Raw genomic sequence first — 20,246 nt, forward strand, 5'->3', positions numbered from 1 at the left:
GTACCACAGCAGTATTTAGCGGGCATAATCGACTATCGCTGCTTTGTGCTACGCATTTCATGACCATATAATGATCATGCAGGCAGCCAACCGCCAGTATTGCAGGAGTGTTTTCACGTGCTCTTGTGGCTCTACAGTATGGCCTTGGCTCAGCCAGTCTTCTACCATGCCAGCTTTGCTGCCCTGGATAAATGCAACCATACTTAGTACTTGCCTATTATCTACATAATTCATTGATCATAAGCAAAGGTTGCTCTTGTATTAACTCAAGCTCTTGTGGTAGCCATGGGACCAGCAAGTAATCTTTGGTGGCTTCCAACTTGGCCAATACAGGTAGCAACACTTGGGAGGCAGGAAGAGAGTGTGGCAGCAGAGAATGAGAGTAAGGAGCATAGTTACACCTTTTTTTTCACGATTAGGGTAATGCTTTGATGATCCAGGACACAAACCTCAGTGGAACCTATGTGCCCACACAAAGGAGAAGGTGCATAGAGATGCAATCCTTTGCTAGGGACCCAAGTCAACTTTTACAGCCATCCTTTTCTCATTATCATTGTAAGGGACTTCTCAACACCTGCTGCCTTGCTTTCACCCTCTCAGGCTGCAACAGGCCACAGCTGAAGCAAGTGGGAAGGAGGTGCTGCTCCCTGGCAGTGCAGGTATTCTAGGAGCAATGCAATAGGGCTGATCTAGTGTTTTTCTGCTCTTTGCTTTCTCTTATTTTACACTGGAAGAGGGAAAGTCTTAACTGACTGCTTCAAAAGTTTTATCAAGCCTTGTATGATAACTGTGTAAGAGGTCACCATCTAGAGATGATGGTATGTGAGCAGGCAGAAGCTACATCAAGTTGGAGGACATGCGGTTACTGGTTCAGTGGTGTTTCCTGTGGAAAGCCCATCAGGGCCATGCTCTGGACTCTGCCTGAGCTTCAGGGAACTGGTGAGTCTGAATATTCTCACTTAGACCTTGAATGTTGTGGAGCCTTTTTTGGGGGCAGTGTTTTCCCTGCAAAATAAAAGAGGCTGCATACAGTCACGCACAGTCAGCTCTCTCCAGTTTGAACAGAGGGAGCCAGTGGCTGTTTGTGCTTCTTGAGTCTGCCACGTGTGATGGAAAGCATCTCAAATTGTCTGAGGTTATTCATGTTTGGACTCTCCTGTACCTGAAGCCTTATGGAGTAAGCTTGGTTAGGTCTAAGATTAGAAGATGAATGAATATGTTGCAAATCTCCTCAACTGATATTTATAGCCAGCACTTTCTTCAAAATAATCTGCCAAAGGAAAGAGCAAGCAAATTAATATAGTATGTCATATGATAGGATGAAGGGTTAGTGATACAGTAATGGGTTAGTGAACAATTATTACTAGAAACTGGCCAGAAGGCAAAAAAGTATTATAACAATTGTCTTATTTTAGTAAGGTTGTTATTTCCAGTTTCATTTAAGTGAAAGATCGTTCATGGTTTCTGTTTCATTGTAGAAGCTCTTCTGCAATGATCCTGTTTTCTCCATAAGCTCTGGGAGGCTGGAAGGTCCTATGGTGGCAGGATCCTAGGAATGATGAGGCTTGGGGTCCATCAGCATAGCTCTTGGATCATGGCTAATTTAATTGATTTCAGTTAAGCAGGAAATTGGCAGCAAGTTAGCAATCCAGTGTGAAGGTAGGACCCTCAATTCTTTGTTATATCTGAACTTACAAAGTATTGCTCCTTGTTCCTGGGTTAACTTCATGTTTGAACATGGAAGAATTTTACTTTGATATTTGAAACAAGTTGGTTTTGACCCACAGAATGTGTGTATGAAACTCGGTTTCCTATAGATTGGTGCCCTTTGCTCCCAATAAGGCAAAAGTCTGGCACACTGCTCTAGATACTAGATTTATATGTGTGCTGATCAGCCAGCCAGTTGCTAACTATTCATAGCAGCTGAGTTTTGCCTGTTTTTCCTTCAGCTGCAACACTAATTTTGGTCTCCTTCCTTATTCAGCTGCCAATTCTTACTACAGCTATGAGAATATAGTTATCCTTGAGACTTAAGTGCCTGGAAATTGGCCATGGGGTTAAAAAAAAGTGACTGGTGCAGAAGGAATCACAGACAGATGATCAGACAGTATAATCGAAACCATGTTATTTTCTTAGGAAACCTGCTAAAATTGAGTAATCTGAATATAAACCAGAAAACATCATGAATTGGACCTCAGCAGTTTTCTGGCTCCTGTGCAGTGTCAGAAATTTAAATTGCCATTTGGAAGCTGGGCTTCCATAGGGAAACGTTTAGAGGGCTAACAGCCAGCATTACAGCTTTGGGAGATCTTTTCTAGAGATGGGTCCATGCTGAGGGTCTGCGAGAGCTGAGCAGGGTGCGCAAGATGCAGAGCATGCACTGGGGCTTCACGGCTCTCTAGTCCTCCGGCTGACCTCCGGGGCTGTGTGAATCATCACAGACCCAGCGTCAGAGGTGGGAATGCTGTGAAAAGCAATTTGTTTCCTCTTCCTGTACATCAAGTACTGCAATATATACAGGCTCCTAAGTAAACGATCTAGGATGCATAGCTATAAATTACAGCCACACACGCATGCTAACAGATTTTTAAAAACAACAAAAACCCACCACATATTCTCATGTACTCTTTAGTTACTTTGTAGGACTCCCTCTGTTTGTGACTGTTTCTGTTATGTTATTGTTGGAAGAATAAACCTTCTCAAAAGTAGACCATCATAAGGATGGAATGTGTCCAGTGACACAGAAAATCTCTTTGCTGCTAGAACCAGTTTATTGCAGCTGTGATCAAGAAGTGTCTTGTGTGCATATATTTGTTCTCTGTTACTGTATTTAATATTGAGACACTCTACTAATCTCTTTAATGTTGCCCAGTATTTTTCCAAACCGAAAGTAGATAAATAGAGAAGAAAAGGTCAGAGAGAGCCTCCTGTTCTTTGAGCACAGATAGGACAGCGGATGTGCAACATACATTGGTTACCACAGCACAGACCTATTATTGGCAAGCAGATGTAGTATTTGCTGCAAGGATTAACTTATATTGCTTGTGTTACTTGTATAATGTTTACTCTTTGATAAGCATTGCTCTGTAGTTTTACTGTGAAAAGAAGGATGGACTTGTGCTTCAAGTGTATAACCAAAAGTTAGGATGTCCAGGCTTTTTCCCCTGGTATCATGGTTTTCAGCAAACTTGCCCAAGTACTTCTTGCCTTTTTTTTTTTTCCTTTCCTCTGTACAGCATTGCTCAGAAGGGAAAAATAGGAGAAAGCTATTCTGATTGCTAGCCGATACAGATGATTAAGCAACTCTATAGCAGACAGACTACAGTCATTATTGTGTTGAGGCCCAGAGGTGCTTCCTCCTTCCCTGGGTTGTACACCTGATGGATGACAAAATGCTGGTGCTACCCCTGCTGTACAGCTCGGGAGAGAGACCATCGCTACTGGGAGTGGGGGACTAGAGGACAAGCCAGACAGGAAGGTACATCAATGTATCAGTTGAGTTTTTTTGGAGAAAAACCTTCTGACCTGTTTCGGCCAAGTGTCTGGAGAACCAGCAGCACCCTCTTGTTGGAAGCAGGTGAGAGGATGTCCTTAGTATCTCTGAGTTTCCAGGTGTGGTCCTGAGAAGCACAAGCAAAGACTGCAATCTGGGAAGAATGGGCAGGAGGAGTTGACCAGTGGCTATACAAGATGCTTAAAGGTTAGGGGGGATTCATTTGGCTAGAAATTTCATATGATGCAGAGTTTGAATGTGTGAGTAAAGGGCAGCAATGGGACAGAAGCTTGAAACAGCACCAGCTGGAAAGACAAGTCAGGCTGGAGCTGTATCAGCACCAACCTGTGATGTTGTACAGCTCTGCCTCTGTTCTTGGGCTGGCTTGGAGGTGTCTCAATTCATGAATACCGTGTCCCCACAGGGTCATCAGTGTTGTATGCACATGTGAATTCCCATGCAGGCTTCAGGAAGAGGCACAGACCTCTGGAGAGGAGAGGTTTTTTTGTGGCCATTCCCCCTCTGCAAAACCTGTGTGAGAAGGCCAAGGGAGTCGTGCCCCCCAGTATGCAAAAGCAGGGGACCAGGGAGCTCCAGGGGGGTGGGAGGCATGCAGGGCTGGGGGTAAAGGCATTGGTCTCCAGCAAGTCAGGTAGGTCAGATACAGAGATGTCAGAAGCAGACTCCAGGCAGGAGGATCTGCAATGAAATTTGAGACAGCCTTATCTCAAGGCAGGCAGATCTGCCTGCAGGCTGGGGCTCTCTTTGATGCTATGCCAAGTTCCTACAGTGAAGTTCAAGCAGTGCTTCACTTGCAAGGGCCTGTTGGTCCCCAGCCCCGTGGGAGCTGCTGAGCAAGCACAGAGGCCATGGGACAACACGGAAGGCTCTCTTCTGCCCAAAAGAGTCAACGTATACCAAATACAGAGGGTTCTTCTCCACCTCATCTGCAGTCCATTTATCATACAGAAACAGTAAGTGATAGATACTTGTCTTTTTTAAAAACTGCAATGCATGGTTATAAACTGCTATTCAATTTTATATGACTTTAGTTCTATTCCAGCATTACAGATACTTCCAGAGAAGTCCATACTTGCAGAAGTAAACTACAACAAAATCTCATGTGACTGTAAGGAGTGCTGTAATACTGGAGTGCATCACGAGCCAGAGCCGTACGGATACTTGTCAGGCTGAGAAAAGAGCAACAGCACTAGTTAGATAGAAAAGCTAAGCTATCAGAGATCAAAGCTGTAGCTCGTTAGTCTCCCTTTAAAAGCAATGTGACGTGGTTTTACATGCATACACGCAAATGATGCTTGTTTGATTCATACAGGAAGGTGGGTTTATTTTGTATAATTAGAACTAATCTAACTACTTTGTAGGGCATATGCAATGGGCACATTTCATGTGACTTGCAAAGATAAGGCTCCATGGAAGACTTACAGAAGCATGACTCGATGCTGACTAGAAAGCATTTAGTTTGCTAAGAGTGCGCTGCCATAATGAAACAGAAATTCAGGTGGAACAGGATATAATTGCTGCAGGTACTTTAAAACCACCAGATCACTTTTCTGATGACTACTATGCAATTAGGAAGGTAACAGATCTGCCTGCTGGAAGGGATAAGACATAAATCTTATTTCTTACGTCTCTCATGTGACATGGTAAGAACAAACCCCACTGCCTGTGGAGGAAAGGCAAAGCAATCCGCATACCCAAACAAAAATGTTGATCAGCCAGTTAACATTTAAATCTTCTTGTTGTTCTTGCTCTTCTTCCCTTCATTCTAAGATCTTTGTTCTTCTGCAAGAGGGTAAGTCCCACTGTGAAGCCTGTTGCCCGATACAGTGTTGTAAGCATGTGCCTCGCTTTATTCTGCAGCCCAAACTGAAAACTTGCAACAGCATTGCAGATGAAATAAGAATATTGCCTAAGGTTGACTTGCTGAGAACTACTCTCTGGTTTTTTTACTTGGTTATACTTAACAGGAAAACTAGGCAATTGTGAATGAGAGTTTCAAGACCAAGAGGTATTTTTGCTCCCAGTGTTAGGGAGCTAATCTGCCTCTCCAAACTCAATGGAGAGGTTCCCTCCTTATGGCCAGCCCCCTAAATCATTCCCAGGAGAGGTGGCAGGCACATACAGCTGCCTGCCCCAAATGCTCAGTGTTGCACTCTTGTCATTCTTCTCACAAGTGCTGGTGTATTTTGGTTCAAAGGCAAGGGATCAGATCTGATCAACTAACTACTTTTAGTCCCAACAGGTAGGCATTTGTTTCTAGTGTTTTAGTTTTGGCTTGGCCAGATCTTAACGGAGGAAGAAAAGGACTTTCCCAGTTGGGAAACTTCCTAAGACATCACTGAGGAAATACCACAATATTCTGGTTACTAGGTAAAATGCTTTAAAAAAACCAAACAACCCCTTTCCTCCCTTCTGAGAGGGTACCCCTTCAATAAGACAGTTATTCCACACCGCAGCCTCTGCTTTTTCCAAGCAGTAATTATTCAGCTCGAGTTTCCTCCTAAATCCTCATTTCCAGCCAGCAGTTGCTTTGCTCACTCTCTGAATCTCCTCCTACTCATCACGCAGCTCTCTGGCAACGGCGTGCTCAGAACTGAACGCAGCATTGCTGCAGCTGCGAGAGTCCTACAGCTCAAACTGCATTGCACTGATCTAAACCATTGTGGCTTCACATCTCACTTACTGTCAGTACCTTTCAACTCTACAGTTTTCTCTGTTTCTCTCTGAATAGTAGTCGTCTAGATTTTTTCTTCAGCTGCTGGCTTAATTAGGTCAAATACAATTAGATATCTAATTAAGATGTCTAAATACAACCTATGGCTTTTCTCCTCCACTATTGTCCAGGTAAATATCAAATTATGCTTTCTCTCTCCCCTCCACATTACGACTATAAACAACAAGGGTTCACCTTCTTGTCAATGTTTGGGACTAATCACTAACCCTTATCGCTCTTACATAAACATGTGACACCTCTTAAATGCCTTATAAAAGTCAGACGATCTGTCTTTAGAATCTCCTCAAATTATTTGTAACCTTCACCAAAATAAGAGCCTTTGCTCACTAAGAAGCATTATTTCCCCAGTCTGCTAGCCCATCCCTAGTGCTCTATCGCTTATCTAAATAATTATCAGAACTATAGCGAGTCCATCAGCCAAGTCCCTTACTGACCAGTACAGCAAATTATCTGGACTCCCACTGTGCTGCAGTAAGCTCAAATGTCACAAATATTTTCTTACTTGCCTTTTATCTGTAACTGCATTACATCCTCATTGATTTTCAACTGTCCCTTGTTTCAAGTATTTTTAAATAGATTTCCACCACTTCAGAGTTATCAATCTCACTTCAATGCTCCTGTATTAATAGGCCTTTTGTATTCCTTTACCCCCCAGACATGTTTGTGAAAGCTCTTCTTTCCTTCTCCTTCTGGCTGTTGTTAATTTATTGTTGTTGATGCCCTTAGCTTTATTCTCTGAGGCTTCAATCTAGTCAGTTGATTATGTGCAGTCCAGCCTCAGTTAACATAAGGCTACCCCTTTCTGCTGCATATAGTGAAACTATAGCCTGGAGGAAAAAAATGCAGAGAAAATTCCATTTGTTAGATGCAGAGTTGCTGCCTCTGCTGGGGCAGTGGAGGGTTTTTCTCCTGCATGCAACCAGGCTCGAGTGCTGCTGTCTGAGGATTAATCCATGATCTCTTAGAAACTAAAACTTCAAATCATTCTTCAAATTAGTTGTTTGTACCACACTGCAAGAATTTCAGTGACTCATAAATCCTGTTATTTTGAAGGGAAGTACTTGAAAATATCACATGGAGCTTGAATGTTCTAGCCTATTTCACAGATCAAGAAGTTCTACTAATCAGGACACGTTACACCTTGCTTGGACCTTCGCCTCATGGTTCCTCTTCTAAACCGAGGTACAGTAAGTGAGATCTGTGAGTTTGCTGCCACCCTATATATGTTTTTATGTGCCAGACCACAATATTATGATTGTCTGGAGAGCAGCCACATACCAAATAAAAAAGTAGCTGCAAAAAAGAAAAGTTAAAAAAATGAAAGGAGTGTAGGTAGAAGGAAGGTATTATTTAGCAACCTTTGTACTTGCAACCAACTTTGATACCAAGTACACCAAAAGCAGCATAGGATGAACAGCAGAAAAAAAAAAAAATACAGCGCAAATGTTGGGAAAGGTTGCTTTAATCTACTGACAAATTTTTGCTTATTTTCTGCAGTTTAGTAAGCCCACTACAGCAATACTATTTCCTTCTCTTCTATCCCATCCTTATCTCTCCTTCTGCAGCCAAATACACAGCTCCCCTCTTGCTAGCTCAGTCATATCACACTGCTCTCTGTCATCTTTAGATGCTCAGAAGCCCATTTGGGATGAAACATCAAGTCCTTGTATCTCTGTAATAGTGATTTTTTTTTTTTAAATTTTTCTTTGAGGGTGAGGAGAGAATCTGGAAAAAATGCATTTGGTCAAAAAACTTGATCAAACATGGGGTTTTTTTTATTTATCTTCATCTAAATGAAGAATACTTGCCTTAACCTTTCTATTTCTTAATGGCAAAGTGACCTAAGACTTAAATTTCCTTCTCCCCTTAGCTTGCTGTAGGTTAGAATGATGTTTGAGAACATCTAGCCAATGCGCTTTTGGCTATGCATGATAGATTATTCACATTTTTTTCTCATGGCCTTACAATTTTTTTATATTTTTTTTTAAGCAAAAGCACTTCCACTTAAAAAAAGCACTTCTGTGCTTTAGAGCCTTGAAAGCTCTTAGTACAGCTTGGCAGTGACAGCCTGCTGAGATACCCTTAAGACAGACTAAAGGTTTTTAGCTCATCACTTAAGTTCCAAGCAAGCTGCTTTAAGCTGTTACATAGCCCAGCAGGTACAGAAGCTCAAAAAGTCTTGCAGTGGCCTTGTGTATAAAGACACTTCAGCTTAGTAAAGATAGCTTTGGCATTTGTCAGAGGTAGCCTATCCTTAACTGTGACTTAAATGAGTGACAGACAGAGAGGAACATTCTAAAAGGATAAGCATTAGGAAAAAAGCACAGGTGACTTCAAAGCTATTACTATGTTCAATGTAAGACAGAACTATCCACAGTCCTCTAAAACATGCCATGGGATCCTTAAGGTTATCAGCAAGGCTTAATTCTGTACCTTTACCACAAAATATACTCTTGCTATGCTAGAATGCTGCTTTAATACAAATAATAATAAAAACTGTAGGCACTTTAAATAAATAAAATTGTAGCTTTCTGATACAATTGGGCTAAGGCTTCACAGATGAAATACAGGAAAGGGTATAGCATGTAATAGAGTGAGTTCAGGCAGTTACTGCATTCATCTGACAAGCCACAAACTTTTTGGTTTCTTTGTTGTTAAATACTAACTTTTTACAAAAGTGAATTTAACAACATCTGTAAAGATGGGGGGGGTTTCCTGCAAGTACAGCGGCATAATGGATTTTGGTATGTTCCTCAGCTCCTGTGTCAAAATCTGAGTGACTGGTGTAAATGATCGAGAGAGTAAAAGTCTTAGTGCTGCTCTGGAGACCCCACTTGGAAAAACACATTTCATCAGAATTAAACAGAACTCTGGGCCAATGTATCAGTATTCTGTTTGTGAGTTGCAGGAAGCCTGTGCTGGGTTATTAACAACAGTAACAAAACCCGATGCCCTATTTAATCTACAAAAGAATCACCAGAAAAATCCATATAAGCAACCCAATACTATAAGATAACATATGCAAGTTTCTGGTACACCTACACCAAGCAAGCAGACTGAGGAACCTGGATTTCTATTAAGCCTGCAGAGTGCCTACCCATGGCCTGTCATCCTAAACGTTAAATTCCTTCACACCATTTTAGCAAGCCCTCCTCTGGTATGCTATGGGCCTTTGGTAGGAAACACAGCTGTAGTGAAGTTTTAAGTAGGACCATGGGTCCATAGCTAGAACTGAAGTGTTATCTTCAGGTGTTAAAGGAACAATCTATTTCTGTATATCCTAGAGTAAACTTTTGCTTTCCTCTGAAATATGAGGTTTGGTAATTTTAAACCATTAATGGGAGGGCCTGGTGAAGAACAAATGTTCTCTTCACCTGACTCTAGTACCTCCTCTGGAAGATTTCTAACCCCTGCTTTATAGCATCTTGGCAAAATATATACCTTCGTATCATCAATTCAGAAGAGCTATTGCCAGTATATCAAGTTCTGAGAACCAGACAACAAAATACTATCAATTCACATAAATGCAGTAAGTAGTTTTGCAATGGTTTGCAAAGTTTTATCTGAGAGGTGTCAAAACAGCAAACAAGCAGCTCCTTATTCATCACACATGCTTTCAAGGCCACCCTCCCCTAATTCTATTGCATTAATGCATGCATTATGACCTCAAGCAGAACAACTAACTAAAGCTGAATTGCATCAGCTGGGAGAGGGAACTGCCTCCTGGGTGACAGACCACATGAGAGCCCTCTATCTCCAAAAACAATTGTCTAAGGCTGCACGAACCCTTTAAACAAGGGGCAAAAGACAAGGTGCTCCAAAAACAAGCAGCCTTGCACTGCAACTGGTTCCTTCTAGCATTCTACTCACAGTAGGCTGTGAATACCTCACCCAAGCAACATTACTTTTGACTCTTTAATATAGTTTTGCCCAGAATGTCACAATTAAAATTTAAAATTCCCTTTTATATTCTTATTTTAATTAGTTCATTTCTTGGATGTAAAAGGTCCATTCCAAAACAACCAAGAAAGGATAAAACAGAATGTTCAAATGTTTATACCTATGAGTTTATTATTGCAGAAGACTTAGAGATAAAACAAAAAGTTAACTCACACATGGAAACATTTTATTTCATTGTTCGACCACAAAATTGTGTAGTTGAGGTATCAGAGAAGTTACAAAACCATGTTATTTCATAATAAACTTTAAGTCCTAAACACTTAAAAGTTCTAACGGTGGTGGCTTAAGAGGAATCTTTCCCAATGTAAACTTTTTTGCTTCAAATTGTTTCAACTCTTCAGCTGACAATTCGCTCTTTGGTGTAAATAACTTTTCTGAAGTAGTATTGTTTGTGACTGCAGAAGATGCTGATGTGATGTTATGTCCAGAGGTGCTGGCAGTCTGTCCAGGCAAAGTACTGCTTGACTGTGAGGAAGAAGCTGCTACTGCCGCATTAGTAGCTCCAAGGGCTGTAAGCGGAGTGGCGCTTGAAGAGTTCACAGCAGAAGAATTGCCAAACCCTGAAAACCCAGAAGTTCCAAAACCACTGGCTGTTTCAGAAGTTTTAAATGAGAAGGAAGCTGCAGACGGAGCCACCATCGGGTTGCCAAACCCAGCAGAATGGGATACGCTGGGAGAGGTCGTCACAGCAACTGCAGGAGGATTGCAAGCAGCAGCAGAGCTCCCCAAAGCAGGGGCGTTTCCAGATGACGCAGTGACAAGACTGGAACTGGTTTTAAAGGAGAAACTGCTAGTGGTGGTACTGCTGCTGTTCACAGGAAAGCCTGCAATTATAAAATTTATAAAAAAATGTTAGAATGTGCACACCTGTGATACTAACCCACTGCTATATTTCAAAAATGCAGAAGCAGCAAAATTCAAGAAAATGTTTAACTGTTGGTTCTTAATGCAGGAACTTACTTGACAACCCAAAGCTTGATGTTTGCTGTCCTCCAAATCCAAAGGCAGGCAATGGTTGAGTGACTGTGTTCTTCAATTCAGATAGCTTAAGAAATTGCAAATACATAAATGAAAACTAGATTCCAAAACAGGGAAATGTCTTTCAATAGACACTTGAAGCAGAAATATAGCTGCCCAGTCCAATTTAATACAACTTAGACTACATTAGACACTGATCCCTTTCAACGCGATTGCATGCTCTTGCAGCTATGAACACAATGCTTTAAGGCTGTACACTGTTCTGTGTAAAACACTCCCCAAACACAAATGTATTACAATTTACAGGTTTTTGTCTGTCAGTCAGTGACCTGAACCCTCTTCCAGCTCTTGTTCTCATCTCTTACCTATTTCAGTTAGTGCTTTATGACCTTATCTATGTCATTGCTTTGATTTGGTCTGTTCTCTCACCTTGGCACATCTAGTCATCTGTGCTAAAGCCCAAATCCCACTTCTTCACCTTCGGCATTGAACGTACCATGGGGTACGTTCATCATACTAAAACTTTAATGCACTTCATGCAGACTCCACTGAAATCAACTTACTCCGTTTCCCTGATTATTTAATACTGGTTTTAACTCATGCATTCTTTTCTGACACATCTAGATTCACAAGTGTTTGTCACCTTCCCAGGGACAACTACTCTTTATAACTTCAAATTTTATCCAAACAGTTTCTCCCCCATCTATATCTATTTCTCATTCTGGCATTACCAAAATGCTCTATTTATTCTCCGATGTCCTAGAGGATAATTCTGGTCTAGTCTGCTGATCATACCTTGGAAGAGTCAACATCAGCACATGGAAGAAAAGGTGGAGTGGATTATTTGCCTTTTACTACAAATGTACTTGACTGGATCCCAACCTTAAGTGACGGTTACTTTCATGTGGCTTGCAAAGATAGTATTCCAAACCTGGGATCCAGCTGCTGCCTTGCTAATGTGGAACCATCCTGATTCACTACTTTCCTTAGTTAGTTAACAGGTTTTATAACACCCATCTGCAATTCACTGATTTCATGATTCCAGAGAAGGGTGGATGTAAGACCCAAAACTGTGTTCACAGACTTTCATGTTCACCTGACTCTGGAGGTGCTAGAATATTCAGTCCCATTTCTATCACCTATAAAAACACCACACCGATGGAGAGATGGGGCAGTTTTCAAACTGCAGTCATTATTCTCTTATGTAATTTCTCCTTATACCCTTTCCACTTTCTCTAATGTTCCCAGGAGCATTCTAAGATTACTGTCAAGGTCTTCCTGCAGCCAGTCAGCCAAACACTTTCATGCCACACGTTTTTCAAGGCCGCAATGCCAGAATATAACACATTGTAGTCGAGATTTTCAGAATGGTTCATAGATCTACCTTAAAATTGCCAATGAATCTAGAAATCAAACATTTTCATGTCTCAGCTATTTAGGTGCAGACAAGAATGCCCTAAAAGAATCATGTATATTTGGTTGTAAAATATAGTATCCTACAATCTTCAAAGCAATATCTAGCACCTATTTATATAAAGTTAGTAGAAGTGTAGTTAATTACTTTGATAGCCATTGACGTTTCTATGGAACATTTGCAAGATCCTTAAAAACAAGGTGACATATTACAACTATCACGTCTTAGAAATCTTTGTAGCAGAAATTAATGTTGGCATTTGCAGGACAGTTTGGTGGGATGTGTCTAAAAAAACCATGAATCTAAGAAAAAATATTTGCCCAAGATTAATAAAAAATTACATCAGGAACAGAAATATTTTACCTTTCATTAACACTTACCAAAGCTGCTTTTGTCGATGCATTTAAAGCCTTCAACTGAAGCAGCCGATTTTTCCATTGTGTTGCTAACTGTTGGACAGAATCTATCTAAAAAGGGGGAAAAGAAAAGCATGTTTTTATTGTTGGTGAAGACTTAAAGAAATAGAAAATAGAGTCATCTGACAACTACACCAAAAGAAGACTTCTAGAATTAGAAATGTCATTAAACCAAGATGACAAGATTTTTGCTTTCCTGAAACTTCAAGGTAAGAAGCTGAATTTTTTTGTTGTTAACACAGAATTCCTTTCAATTCTCTTACTATTGCCCTTAAATCAACTTTTTTAACAGTAAGATTTAAAAAATGTCCTGGGGCTTTCTAAATCTAAGTTCTATCACTATCTGAATTAGGTGCTTGGAAAAAAACCCCACAACAAGCCACACAGAAAATATGTAAGTTTTAAGTATAAGAGAACAAACTCTTCAATCCTTGTTTTACTTCTGGCTTGTCCACTTACGTGCTCGCTCATTAAGCTGAAGTCCTAAGATTTGCCTTAGCTTCTCCCCCATTTTCAGAAAAAAAATGCCCACTTTCAGACCATTATAATTCAGAACGCTTTAATAGTATCATCCTCAAGTATTTAGCTTTGCAGAAATTAACTGCCTTGACTTAAATCAGCCCCTTTAACATGATCCAACAGATTACTGCGCAGAACATATACAGCAATAAATAGTACTTGTGTCTATCTGATAACTGTGATTAAACAAGAAACTGGAAAGTCATTAAATAACTTACTTTTCAGGAATTTCAAACCTGAATTTCCTGTATTTAAGTTTCTCAACACACCTTATTTGAAGCCTCACCTAACTCAATTTTCTTTAAAAGCTAACCAAATAAAACATATAATATCTCAAATGCCTGCAAGAGTGGAATGAGTAATCTTTTTGTAAATAAATTCCTTAATTTTTCAAAAGGGTCTTACATCACAAACATCAATAATTCTTTTGTGTCTAGTCACATGCTGGAAGATCATGTTGCTTGGTATCAGCTCTTATACAACAGACTGGAAAATTCAGATTTTGACTCTGTTTAAGAATAGAAACACATGCTTTGGAAAAGACATATTGCACTTAAACATTTTGTGACAGAACTGTATCATATGGTTATCGTCTATACACTGAGATTTTAATGAACTTGCATTCAGTGCTTCAGTGAAGTCACAGATTATTTTTTTAATAGCCAGGTATAGTGTACTGTAGACGATTTCAGTTTATCTTTTTAATTGAAGGTTTGTTTTTTGTTTTTTTTAAATTTCTCCTGTCTCTGAAAATGCAATTCTGGTATTCTAAACATGTGAAACAAGAGAACAAAAGTGGTGACAACAGCAATTCCTTCTGTAATACAGAACCAAGGGGAAGAGGAAAGAATGCAATGTAATTTGAATTAGTTTGTACTTCCGTCTATCCAATAGCCTAACTCCTTTCCTGGCACAATATTGAACTATGCTAGCTTCCTTGATATTGACAGGACCATGGGGGAGGAACAATACATATAAAATTAGATATATATATTATATATATATAAAATCATAGAATCGCTTAGGTTGGAAAAGACCTTTAAGATCATCAAGTCCAACCGTTAACCTAGCACTGCCAAGTCCACCACTAAGCCACGTCCCTAAGCGCCACGTCTACACGTCTTTTGGTGCGCAGTAATTTAAAAATATTTTGGCATTATGATAATCTCCTAGAGTTTGGTAATTGAGTCAAGAGTTGCCACCTGAAGAACAGTAACAAATCCTATCTCGAAATGTGTTCACATAAAAAGTCATCATTTTTAAAATACTTACATAGTGCTGAATGTTATTGTTTTCTCTGCAGTTATAATACTCCAGATGCAATTCTTCTGGTGAGAAGTCTGGAAAGCCTGTAAGGAGAGCAATAATCAAAAGCCTCCAAGAAAATATATTAGTATTTCCAATTACCGTCTACGGTTATGAAGAAGTGGGCCTTGGTACATTATCTGTAAGTCAGTTACACTTGAAGACAGAAAAAGGATTCACTACAGAACTTCAAGATGTGAACATCTAAAATGAATTTGCCGTAATCCAATATTCCGTTCTGTTGCATCACAATGCAAATCATCACCCAACAAATGGTTCCACAGAGGTGCAACAGTGTGGACAAACATAACAAACATCCTAAACAGCAGCAATATGAGGCAACACTGAAAACATTACCCACCTGAGACATTTGGCTTTTCTTTCATCGGTGAATAACATGAAAATATCCATTGTCCTGAAGATTCCCAAATGTCCATGTCTTTCGCTACACATTCGCTAGAAAACAAAACAAAATAAAACCACAGACGAAGGTGAAATTATATGGTCAAAACAAAACCACCAGAAGAAGTTGCCTAGTTTGAATCCAAAGTCGGATTCAAATACTTGCTACCATGAAAATTAACGAAGTGTGGCACTAGTCAGAATGAATAAGTACTCAGTTGACTGTGGAAAAAATGCACTTATTCGGCAAGGTACATAAGTGTCCCTTCAAAGCATTCTATCATCTAACAGTAAATCAAACCAGATCTTAAAAAAAAATCCCAAAACACGCAAAGTATTTTTTAATCCTTGTATGGCATATGCTGTCACAGGATTTTCCCTGAAGCTGTACACGACAATTTAAAACCTTCTCAATACTAGATGATTTTACAATATAAATGAACATGCACAGTATTAAATAGTAAAATTTAGGAAAAATAAAAAAGAGAAAAAAAAAGAGGTAAGTGTTCCATGTAAATTTTTGGAAAAGAATCAAAAGCATAAAAATCCAGACATTGCAAAAGCAGAGAAAGAGAAGCTACATCAACAAAAGTAAATGCAAATGTAAACAAGCAGTGGACAGGTAAAAAGTAAAGCGGAGAAGCAGATCACTACATAGTCACAAACAAGCAGACACTGTCCTGCACGACGTCCTTGTCTCTAAATTGGAGAGACATGGATTCGATGGATGGACCACTCGGACGATAAGGAATTGGCTGGATGGTCGCATTCAAAGAGTTGTGGTCAACGGCTCAATGTCCAAGTGAACAGTGACGAGTGGCGCTCCTCAGGGGTCAGTACTGGGACTGGCACTGTTTAACATCTTTGTCAGCAACATGGACAATGGGATCGAGTGCATCCTCAGCAAGTTTGCCGACGACACCGAGCTGTGTGGTGGGGTCGATGTGCTGGAGGGAAGGGATGCCATCCAGAAGGACCTTCACAGGCTGGAGAGGTGGGCCCATGCGAACTGCATGAAGTTCAACAAGGCCAAGTGCAAGGTCCTGCACGTTGGTCAGCGCAATCCCAAGCACGACTATAGGCTGGGTGAGGAGTGGATTGAAAGCAGCCCTGAGGAGAAGGACTTGGGGGTATTGATTGATGAGAAGCTCAACATGAGCCGGCAGTGTGCGCTTGCAGCCCAGAAAGCCAACTGTATCCTGGGCTGCATCAAAAGAGGTGTGACCAGCAGGTCAAGGGAGGTGATCCTGCCCCTCTACTCCGCTCTTGTGAGACCCCACCTGGAGTACTGCGTCCAGCTCTGGGGGCCCCAGTACAGGAGAGACATGGAGTTGTTGGAGCGAGTCCAGAGGAGGGCCACAAAGCTGATCGGAGAGATGGAGCACCTCTCCTATGAGGACAGGCTGAGAGAGTTGGGGTTGTTCAGCCTGGAGAAAAGGTGGCTCCGGAGAGATCTAATTGCGGCTTACCAGTACCTGAAGGGGCCTACAGGAAAGATGGTGAGGGACTGTTTATGAGGGAGTGTAGTGACAGGACAAGGGGTAATGGGTTCAAGCTGAAGGAGGGTCGATTTAGATTAGATGTTAGAAAGAAATTCTTTACTGCTGGAGTGGTGAGGCACTGGCACAGGTTGCCCAGAGAGGTTGTGGAGGCCCCCTCCCTGGAAGTGTTTAAGACCAGGTTGGATGGGGCTTTGGGCAACCTGGTCTAGTGGAGGGTGTCCCTGCCCATGGCAGGGGGGTTGGAACTAGATGACCTTTGAGGTCCCTTCCAACCCAAACCGTTCTATGATTCAATGATTCTAAGTACTTTAGATGTTTGTAACACAATATACATTCGTGTTTGAAAAGCTGAATACATTATCTGTTAAGCATTTTCTTAATGTAATCTTCAAAGAATAATGAAAAGTGGTTCCAAAACCTTGCTTTGTCGGGAAATCACACTGCCTGTTGCTTCTCATCAGCTGCCCTGTAACTGCCTTGAACCTGCTGGTTACTCTCAACTGACTCTAACACACACACACGAAACCAGGTTTCGATACTTTTGCTGTTGGCATAACAATTTGTTATCTTAAGTGTTAGGAACACTAAGTCAAATAGTTCATTTTCTCAGAGAGTTGGGTTTTTTTCCTCCAAATGGTTGAAATGAAAATAAGGGGTCAGAGCCCCTTGGACAGCAAGTACTGAAATCTGTTTCCTTCCTTATCCTCCTGCCCACAACTTAAACACCATACCATCTTATCAACTTCACAGTTATCTAGATACCCAACCCAGGCTGAAAACAAGGATCGCTTTCTTCCCATACCAGCATAACTCAAGAGAACGAAATGAAGTATTCTATGGTTCTTATTACATGCCCTAGCTTTCTCCTCAAGATCACGTCCTCTGCATTATCTCTAGTAAGTCAATAAGCTTTTAAACTACTCATTCAAAATGCTTTCAGTGAGACAGGACCATAACTTACAGAAGTCTCTGGTCTTCATCTTTATAGCCATCAGCAATATTTTGACTGTTCATTAATGCAGAGAATTTGTTCTGTGAAAAGTCTGCATTTCTGCTGCTGCCACCTGATGATCCAAAATCAGAGGAGCCAAAAAATCCTCTTCCATGATCTCTGCTGCCACCCCATGTATTAGACTTAAAGGTAGATGGCTGGATAACGTTAGCGTATCTCTGGTGAGTGGTACGCAATCCGGTTGTTCCTCCTCCTCCTCCTCTGCTAGTACCTTCCAATAAAAAAAAAACAACAACAAAAGTCTTAAATCATTAAGCAATGCAACATCAACAAAAACTGTAAGTATTCTTATGGTGGTGGTAACAAGTTTGAAAAGAAAATGTAGGGTTTTTTTTCCTAGTGAGTTATCCTGATTATTTAGTGAGCTTAACTTAGTGAGTTACACAGGGTAGTCCTGGAATCACGGGACAAACATGAACTCCTCCTTACACCACCACACCAACAACTTGTTGGCACTGCAGAAAAGAGACTTTCAGTTTTACTTACGTTGTTTCACAGAGTAACTACCCCAGCAGAAAAAAATAAAGTTTAACTCACAGTACATTTACATCAGGGGGTCCTGCCTATGTAGCTATAGCAGTGGCTCCATTGCACAGTAAAGACCTCCCAAGTTAAGTTTTAAGACCTTGGACGCATCCGTGTGTGTTACAGGCAAACTCTGACCCTCCTTCAGCGGGTACAACGACAAGCAACTGCAGTTGCGTTACTGTCCTGCTATAACCGCATAGATAGACCGGTCCGCATCACATCTCTTGCGTACCGAAAGCTTCCAAACACCCATATCCAGCCGCAATGAAAACAACCTTAAAAAGGTACAACACGCAGGTGCTTGAAACTCGTTCGCGTATCTTATAAGCAAAGCTTCCGGAGTTATTTTCATATTCTCTCTGTTCTTGTGGCGCACTTCGCAGTACTTTCGCCAGAGCCCAACTCCACAAGCGCCAAGAGGCCACCGCCCGCAGCCCCAGGCAGGAAACACAAGGGCAGGGCCGCTTTGCTTCGGAGCTCCTGTCAGCAGCCGGTACCGGAGGCCCCGCCGCCAAGCGCTCACCGCGGCACCTCCAGCCCCCGCCCGCCCCCGGGCCGGAGGCTGCCGAGGCGCCCGTAAGGCCCTGCACCTCCACCCCCGCCCCGGCCCCGCCCGGTGGTACCTTGGTAATGGGATGCAGAGGGGCCGTGCCGCCCGCCGCCGCGGGGATGCTCGTTCCAGCACCTCTCGCCGAAGCGGCAGCGGCCCTGGAGGAAAAACTGACAGATAGCCATGGCGTGCCCGCCGAACGCCGCCGCCCTGACGTCAGACCCGTGCGCCGCGGGGCGGAGCTGTCGAGGAGGAGGAGGCGGCAGGAGCCTAGCGGGAGCCCACTGTCCCCGGCGCCAGCCCCGGCGAAACTGCTGTCACAACGCGCTCAACAGCGACCACGCCACTAACGACGGGGGCGGGGGGTCCGGCTCCCTCACGTCACAGGAGTCAAAAGAGCACGTCCGACGGCAGGCTGGCACCAGCGCACATGGCGATACACGGCAGGCCCGGGAACCAGGAGCATCGCCTGCGCGGATGCCGAACTGGCTCTAAACAAGACGTGCCAGCCTATGGGCCGGGGCGCAGGGCGAGGTAAAGAGTCGAGGAGAAAAAACTACCAGGTGTACATAAACGTGAGCATCGTCACTTTGCACAAAGGCTGAACCCTTAAGAAAGCGTCAACGGGTTTGAGGAGGAGCATACAGCCCTGCCACCAGGACAGCCGCTCGCAGAAGATTACCAGTATGTGCGTGTTCTGTGACAAGCTTTCCTTCTTCATACTCACAAAATTCTTAACCTCTTGAAAATAAAGTTAGAAAAAGATGTTTCACAATTTTAAACTCAGGTAAAAAAAAAATCACGCTGCCTGTAGAACCTAAGAAGCGCACAGTTCACTCCAGTTTTTACAGTATTTCAGAATTAAGGAGACACACCAGTGACATAAGGCTCAGAAAAAGGAAAAGGCAAGGGGGAAACAGAAAAAGAATTTATAGCATACACTTACTACTGAGTAAAGGACCAAGTTGCAGGAACCACATTAAGCCCATGAGTGCATCTACTACATTCTGTACATGTGGAGTTGTTAGGATGAGGAAGAAAGCCAGGAGAAAGTCTACAAAGAAACACTGACTTTGAAAACTGGAATTTATACTACTTAGAAGAACTTGGAGGATCTTCAGCAATAAAACAGACTAAAAATCCACACCACCAGCGATGCACAAGGTACAGGTAGGCAAGCACCAACTTTTTAAGTTAACTCTGTAGTCTCATAGAAACAGATCTGAAAAAATTAGCAAGTTAGAGAGGTGACAAAATTAGGATGAAGATTATTAATAAACTAGGATGGGAGCAGGACAGATGTACATACATTGTTTGTATAGTTTTCTAGAAGTTGGAAGATGTACACACTATTGACACCGCTTGACAAGCTGAACTTCTACACTGGAAGAAATTTACTATCATGTTGGCTG

The 20,246-nt window shown here is 41.8% G+C and overlaps 1 protein-coding gene across 1 annotated transcript; it reads right to left on the reverse strand.

Moving 5' to 3' along the window:
• Nucleotides 1-10,296: 10,296 nt before the first annotated feature.
• On the reverse strand, nucleotides 10,297-20,162 carry NUP42 (nucleoporin 42). Its single transcript, XM_054814200.1, has 7 exons — nucleotides 18,908-20,162; nucleotides 17,706-17,967; nucleotides 15,202-15,296; nucleotides 14,808-14,884; nucleotides 12,981-13,067; nucleotides 11,169-11,253; nucleotides 10,297-11,032 (listed from the first exon to the last, which is right to left on the reverse strand). Exons 1-7 carry the CDS (start codon nucleotides 19,017-19,019, stop codon nucleotides 10,461-10,463), a joined length of 1,290 nt encoding a protein of 429 aa, XP_054670175.1. The 5' UTR covers nucleotides 19,020-20,162; the 3' UTR covers nucleotides 10,297-10,460.
• Between the last annotated feature and the right edge of the window lie 84 nt (nucleotides 20,163-20,246).

The sequence above is a fragment of the Grus americana genome, chromosome 2, assembly GCF_028858705.1.
Source record: "Grus americana isolate bGruAme1 chromosome 2, bGruAme1.mat, whole genome shotgun sequence".
Lineage (NCBI taxonomy): Eukaryota > Metazoa > Chordata > Aves > Gruiformes > Gruidae > Grus > Grus americana.